The sequence below is a fragment of the Entamoeba dispar genome, genomic scaffold (assembly GCF_000209125.1).
Source record: "Entamoeba dispar SAW760 scf_1105229460123 genomic scaffold, whole genome shotgun sequence".
NCBI classification, from domain to species: domain Eukaryota; phylum Evosea; order Mastigamoebida; family Endamoebidae; genus Entamoeba; species Entamoeba dispar.
Window position 1 is genome coordinate 1 of NW_001854035.1, and position 6,642 is coordinate 6,642.

At 24.5% G+C, this 6,642-nt stretch overlaps 5 protein-coding genes across 5 annotated transcripts, besides 16 other annotated features; 3 read left to right on the forward strand and 2 right to left on the reverse strand.

Moving 5' to 3' along the window:
* Positions 1–51: 51 nt before the first annotated feature.
* Positions 52–213: a microsatellite.
* Positions 214–294: a sequence feature (AT_rich).
* A 2-nt stretch (positions 295–296) lies between these two features.
* Positions 297–356: a microsatellite.
* Positions 357–490: a sequence feature (AT_rich).
* A 3-nt stretch (positions 491–493) lies between these two features.
* Positions 494–564: a microsatellite.
* Positions 565–569: 5 nt separating this feature from the next.
* Positions 570–685: a microsatellite.
* Positions 686–703: 18 nt separating this feature from the next.
* Positions 704–724: a sequence feature (AT_rich).
* An 11-nt stretch (positions 725–735) lies between these two features.
* Positions 736–873: a microsatellite.
* Positions 802–970: a microsatellite.
* A 1-nt stretch (position 971) lies between these two features.
* Positions 972–1,139: a sequence feature (AT_rich).
* A 298-nt stretch (positions 1,140–1,437) lies between these two features.
* Positions 1,438–1,507: a sequence feature (AT_rich).
* Positions 1,508–1,607: 100 nt separating this feature from the next.
* Positions 1,608–1,649: a sequence feature (AT_rich).
* A 416-nt stretch (positions 1,650–2,065) lies between these two features.
* Positions 2,066–2,809, forward strand: EDI_324690 (uncharacterized protein; the record flags this gene model as incomplete). The annotated part of the gene is made up of 1 exon (XM_001736788.1): positions 2,066–2,809. The coding sequence occupies one exon, from the start codon at positions 2,066–2,068 to the stop codon at positions 2,807–2,809; it is 744 nt and encodes a 247-aa protein (XP_001736840.1).
* Positions 2,810–2,974: 165 nt separating this feature from the next.
* Positions 2,975–3,028: a sequence feature (AT_rich).
* EDI_324700 (uncharacterized protein) lies at positions 3,020–3,349 on the reverse strand (the record flags this gene model as incomplete). The annotated part of the gene is made up of 1 exon (XM_001736789.1): positions 3,020–3,349. One exon carries the CDS (start codon positions 3,347–3,349, stop codon positions 3,020–3,022), a length of 330 nt encoding a protein of 109 aa, XP_001736841.1.
* A 157-nt stretch (positions 3,350–3,506) lies between these two features.
* On the forward strand, positions 3,507–3,812 carry EDI_324710 (uncharacterized protein; the record flags this gene model as incomplete). Its single annotated transcript, XM_001736790.1, has 1 exon — positions 3,507–3,812. One exon carries the CDS (start codon positions 3,507–3,509, stop codon positions 3,810–3,812), a length of 306 nt encoding a protein of 101 aa, XP_001736842.1.
* Positions 3,812–3,887: a sequence feature (AT_rich).
* A 46-nt stretch (positions 3,888–3,933) lies between these two features.
* Positions 3,934–4,002: a sequence feature (AT_rich).
* EDI_324720 (uncharacterized protein) lies at positions 3,995–4,519 on the reverse strand (the record flags this gene model as incomplete). Its single annotated transcript, XM_001736791.1, has 1 exon — positions 3,995–4,519. The coding sequence occupies one exon, from the start codon at positions 4,517–4,519 to the stop codon at positions 3,995–3,997; it is 525 nt and encodes a 174-aa protein (XP_001736843.1).
* A 136-nt stretch (positions 4,520–4,655) lies between these two features.
* On the forward strand, positions 4,656–6,329 carry EDI_324730 (uncharacterized protein; the record flags this gene model as incomplete). The annotated part of the gene is made up of 1 exon (XM_001736792.1): positions 4,656–6,329. One exon carries the CDS (start codon positions 4,656–4,658, stop codon positions 6,327–6,329), a length of 1,674 nt encoding a protein of 557 aa, XP_001736844.1.
* Positions 6,232–6,257: a microsatellite.
* Positions 6,330–6,642: the final 313 nt, after the last annotated feature.

A 6,642-nucleotide genomic window follows, 5' to 3' on the forward strand; every position in this document is an offset into this window, starting at 1 on the left:
AATGATGTAATCTCATCTGAATAATTTGAATTATATAAAATAAGATATATTATTACTTATTTTATTAATTTTTTATTTAATATATAAAATAATTTTTAAATTATTAATTAATTTTGATAGTTAAATAATAATTTAAATATGTTTATTATAAAATAATTATATCATTTAAATAATTTATTATATTTATTAAATGTTAATATTATTAATATTAATATTTATTTATTTTAATTAGATATTATTTATATGAAAATTATAAATGAAATAAAAATATTTATAAAATAATATATTTAAATTCAATTTATATATTTTATTTTATATTTATTTATTATTATTTATTAAATTCTTTTTTTATTTATAATTATAAATTTAATAATGAATAAAAAAATATTTATTTTTAATTTTATTTTATTTGGAAATATATATTATATTATGTAAATAACTTAAAATAGTAAATATTATTATTTCATTAAAGGTTTTATAAATTTATAAAGATTTATTAATTTTATATTTATTATTATTATAATTTTATATTTATAAATAAATTTATTTTTAATTTTCATTCTTTGAGATATTTAATTTATTTATTTATTTTATTTATTATTATAAAACTTATTATAATTTTTTATTTTATTATTTATTTATTTTTCTTTATTTATTTATAATTTTTCATTTATTTAATTTACTTTGTCATAATTCTTTTTCCTTTTTTTAATTTAAATTTATTGAAATAAGAAATATTTATTTATTATTTTTTCTTTTTTATAATTATTTTTTTTATGGTACAATTCAATAATAGTGTGATAAATTATTTATGGTATATTATTAATTATTTAATTATTTATATTTTATATAATATTTATTAATTATTTTATTGTTTAATATCTAAAACAATTATTTTCTTTTCTCTTTTATTATTTTATAGTTTTAATTTAAAAAATAAACTCTAATTTATTATAGTTTATTATATTATCAAATATATATTTATTTTTATTTCCTATTCATTTAATTAATACAAAAGAATAATTTATATTTTCATTTATATTAATAAATTATTAGAAAATAATTTTTAAATAATAAAAACATAAAAATACTTATATTTTTCATTGGAAATGAAATAAAAATATAAAAATAATATAAAAGAAGAAGATATTTAAATAACACATAGTCATTTCACAATGAAATGACTATGTGATTCTAAAAATAGAACACGACAATGATCACAAAAATGAGTGTGATGACGTGGCAACTAAAAATAGAAATAGAACATGACGTGGCAATACGTCAAAAAGTATTTATAGAAATAGAATTGACTCATCAACACGTAATCAAATAAAAATAGAATAATGTTATGAATAACAAAAAAATCTTAAAAGTCAGAATGAAAAACTAAAAATGAACTGACCAAAAGGTCAGATGACTTACTGACCGAAACTATAGTAAAATTATAGTAAAAAATATTAAAAGAATAATAAAAATATATAGTCATATATAATATATATATAAATATGTTTGGATTTATAAATAGAACAAGAATGATAATGAAACGGATATTGAGAGAAGTGATATAAATAACATAAATATTATGGAATAATTATGAAACACTACAGAATTAATATATGTAATAATAATAAGAATAACAAATAAAATAACACAACGTATAACAAAATTGACATAGTTGTTAATAACATAAAAGTCAGCGCAACTGAATTATTAGATCGCTGACCCTAGTTTATATAGTAATGTATATGTGGCAGGGTTGAAAATAACGTTCAAAATTTTCAAATGGTGATGAATTAGGGTGTAAGAAATGTGCAGAAATAAGAAGAATATGTAACATAGAAACATAAAGAAGCAAAGAAACATAAAAAATAACCAATAAACAACGAGAGAAAGTGAAGTATTACAAGAGTAATGAGGAATAGAATGACATTTAAAATAAAGACTAATAAAAATATTAAAAAACAAAAAGTGATATAATAACGTAATGTATACGTACAACAACGTAACAAGATAAATAAATATAACAAAACGAACTAGTAAAAGATTTAATCGTTTAATAACTATCATGTCTAACAACTCTTCTCCAGTTAACAAAATACCAGCTAAACAACCATATCCTTATCAATTCAGAAAACAACATATATTTCTAGGAGGAAGTATCGCTACAGGAAAATCAACATTAGGAAGTGCAATTTATAACTACATCAGTAATTATACAGAAGTAATATTCATAAGAGAATACATAGATTATGATCCATTTGGTGAAGAAATGCTTAAGAAATTATTCAATAATGCTATTACAAATTATGAATTCCAGAAGTATATTTTACAATGCTACGAAGACCAATTAAATTCACTCGATTACGAAGAAGCAGACTTTGTTATTTGGGATAGACACCCTACGGAATCTTTGGAGATATTTTGTAATGATGATAAAATGCTAACAAATGAACAAAAAGAAAGATTAAAAATACAAATAGAATATCTATGCAAAAGATATCAGATTCCAAGTATTACAAAAAATACAGTTAACATGATAAAGTTAGATACATCATATTTAGATATTATTGAATTAGAACAATTAGTATTAAGTGATTATATTTGCTCTTTATTATTAGGAGAAATTGATACAGATTATTATTTCCTTCTTTATTGTAGTAATATTGATATACAATTTAAAAGGCTTCTCAATAGAAATAGACAATCAGAAACCAGTAGATACAAATACAAGGAACATTTATTACCACTTAATAATACTTATATGAACTTCTTTATTAAACAACAAACAAGTAAATCAACTTCTAATTGATTAACTAATTATTAACATTTAACGTTTATATCATGGAACAAGCAGAAAATTCATTTATTAATAAACCAGACAAGAAAAAACCAAAACTATTATTAAGAATATGTTACTCAATAGCAGCTTCAATCGTTTTATTCATACTAATTATTTGCATTATAATAGCAGAACTAATATTAAAATTCTTATAATAAACAATAATAAGTCAAAATAAATTTAATTATTCTTTTTTGGCTTAGTTTGTTCGCGTTTTTTACTTTCTCTATTTTCCCTGCACTGTCTAAAAGCTTTAATAACAGTACCATGTTGCTGTAATATCTTACAAGCCACAGAAGCAATATCTTTTATTAAAAAGACTTCATCCTCAATAAGAGTAGAATATCTTTCACTTCCCAAAGTACAACATTCTTCTTTTTTATATAAATTAACCATGTCATCACATAATTCATGCAAATCATTCATATCATTATAAAAATCACGCAATAATTCAACCTTTAAATCATTAAATGGATAGTAGTCAATCTTATCTTCGAATTTGATACTCATTGAATGAATTTTTAGTTAAACGTCAATTAATATACCACAAACAGGCATAACTCAACGCGAACAGACAATACACGTCACCAAACAGACAAAACTATTACTAATCAACACGTATTCAAACGTATTTAAAGCACTGAAAATTAACAATATTATCAACATTATGAACTCCTCTACTTACATTAAAAACGCTTTAGGTGATTTAACAAAAGAATTATCAGTTGTTATTAATCATTTATTATCTACCAATTTATCTGCCGAAGGAAAGAGCTTAGTTTATGCAATTGCTTCATGGACAAGACAAGTTTCATTTATTAAAGAATTTAATTATGATGATACATTGTTTAGTTATTTGGATTATTTAATAGCAGATGCTCAAGTATTAGTATTAGAGAATGAAAAACTATTAGAAATTTTATGTCAATTTAGATTCCTTTATAACAAAGAATATGCTATACGCTTTAAGTGATTAATTTTTATTACTTATATTATTTACTATTTATCAATTAAAGATTTATTTAGTATTCATATCTTTTTTTATTAACTTATGTAACCCTCCTTCGTCGGGTATATTTAACTTAATCAAACACTATTATTATTATTATCCAATTATATATTATTAAACAATTAAAATAAAAGAATAAAAAGTTATTAATTATCTTTAGTCTCAGCTTTCTTAGGTTTCTTCTCTTCATCTTTAGACTTTAATGGTTTAAGTAAAGCACGTTTAGATTTTTGCTCACTTATTTCTTCATCAACATCCACATCATCGTCATCAACAACCATTTCATTTTTATGTGAATATTTTCTCACCCAATCAGGAATTGTAGATTGATCAACGCTTTTAAGTCCTTTCTTCTTAGCAAATTTCCTGTTCCAAGCATTAAAGCTATTTAATCCGATACCACTTTCATCAAGAAATAGTGAAATTCTTTCACATCGTCTTATACTCTCAAGCTTATTTCTAATCAAATCTTGTCGTTCCTCGTCAGTTTTTACTTTATCGCTATTATTTAATTTCCAATCTATGTATGAAGGTTCTTTCATAAGATAGAAGTATCTCTTTAATAATCCATTAACACTTGGCTCAATCTGAGATTCAGTATAAACGTCTACTAAATCCATTGAAGCCACGTCAGTATAAATATCATCGTGTACTCTATTAAAAGAAGACATTGAATAATTTCTTTCAAAGTTCAGACGATTAAATAGTTCAACTCCATTCAATGACATCAGCGACAACACAGTGACACGTATTCAAAAACCTCAAAAGTTACTATAAATACACACACACAATAACATCAATTCAAACATGTCAACAAATACATTTAATTCAGAACCATCCAAAACAGATAAATTACATTTAAAAGAAGCTCTCTCTCATAATAAAGCTATCCACTTTACTTCTAGATACATGTATTTAACTCTTTGGGGAGATGAAATATCAAACCAAACACAATTTAAAGAATTAATAGACCGATTTGCTGGACCAACTAATAACCTACAATACGCTCATATTTCTCCAATAGAACAAGACGAGGTTAATCCTCATCCTCATCAGCATGTTATAATTGTAACCAGAAGACCTCACTCCTTTAAAGCTCGTCCTATTATTAACCATTCTGATGGCACAAAACAAACATTCTGGTACTCCAGAGTGAATTCTTACACCTCAAGGACGGGCGATATTTCTAAGATTATAGAATACATTACAAAGAAGGGTAAAGGAATGTTCAAAGGAGACCCAACGCTTAAAGAAGATCTTAAACAAACATGGATAAATGCTTTATCCGATTTAGATTCATACCAAGATTACGGAGAATTAGAAAAGAATTTGTTGGATATTAACGCAGAAAAATATATCCAACAAGAAGGTAAAATTAAATCACGTTGGATGCGTAAAAATGCGAGAAGACTTGATATTGAAAATTATACTAGAAATGATTTATTACCTTGGAGAGAAGAAATGGAGGAAGTTCAAACAATACGTAAATGGATTAAATGCGCTCAAGGCGATCGTTATAGAATGGGAAATTTATTCATTGTTGGACCAACTAAAACCGGTAAAACAGAATTTGCCATTCAAGAAATATTCTTAAAATTTAATACATTTATGTTAAGAGGAGATTCTCTCTTCGACGCTTATGATGAAGAACAAAATTATAGATTTATACTATTTGATGATATCAACTATGATAAGAATTTAATAAGATTAATAAAAGCTATTACATCCACTATCAATAAGAAAACAATGGTAAATATCAAATATTCTAAAGCTATTGTAACCGCCCGTCCTTGTATTCATTTATTAAATCAGAAAGAATATGAAAGTGTAGTAAGTTTAATGAAGTATAACGGTGGTTATAATTGGTGGAAGAGAAATTCATTGACGGTATTTATAAATAAAAAACTTTATAAAGATCCAGAAGAATCTGAAAATGATTCAGAAGACATGGAAAAACAAGAAGAAAACTACGACGCAATGAACGACTTAGAAGAAAAATTTAATGAAATTAAAGATATGCCAGAAAGTCAAACATCAGAAGAAACCAATCCTATTGAACATCAAACATTCTACAATAGAGTAACAAACTTATTAGAAGCGTTGGGCTATGACAATACTTTCTTAGAAGAATTTAATGAAAAGATTAAAGAATCAAGAAAGGACAAGAAGATGAAAAGAGTACTAGATGAATCTCAGGAGAATAATGATAGCATGATTGAAGAATGGAACGAAGACCTTGAATCATATCAATTAGATAATCCATTAGGTATGTCAAAAGATGATTTTAATCGCTTTGAAAGAGATACAATGACAACTTATGAAAAGCAAAGAAGTAAGTATTTTAACAACACTCCTAACAACAATACTATGGAAGAAGAAGACTATGATGATGATGACGATGATGATGATTATTCAGACGGACCATTAGAACACGCACCTTTTGGAGGGAAAAATGATGATATGGACATAATATACGACTAACAAATTAATTAAATTTCTTTTTCCTCTTCTTGTTTTCTTTTACACTTTCAATAGAACTACTCTGAGAAGGATCATAAGGACTACCATCTACAGTCTTACGACTAACAGAACGAGTATCAGTATATTCAAGTAGCTTACGACGATCTTCTTCAAGACGTTCATTTGCAATCTGTTCTTGAACTAAAGCAGTTAATTGAGCATCAGTAAAATCATAAGGTTCTACAGGAACTTTCTTTCCAAGCTTAACATTATACTTACCAGGTTTCAATTCTTCTACAATATTACCCTTCAAAAGAGATTTATCAACATCAAC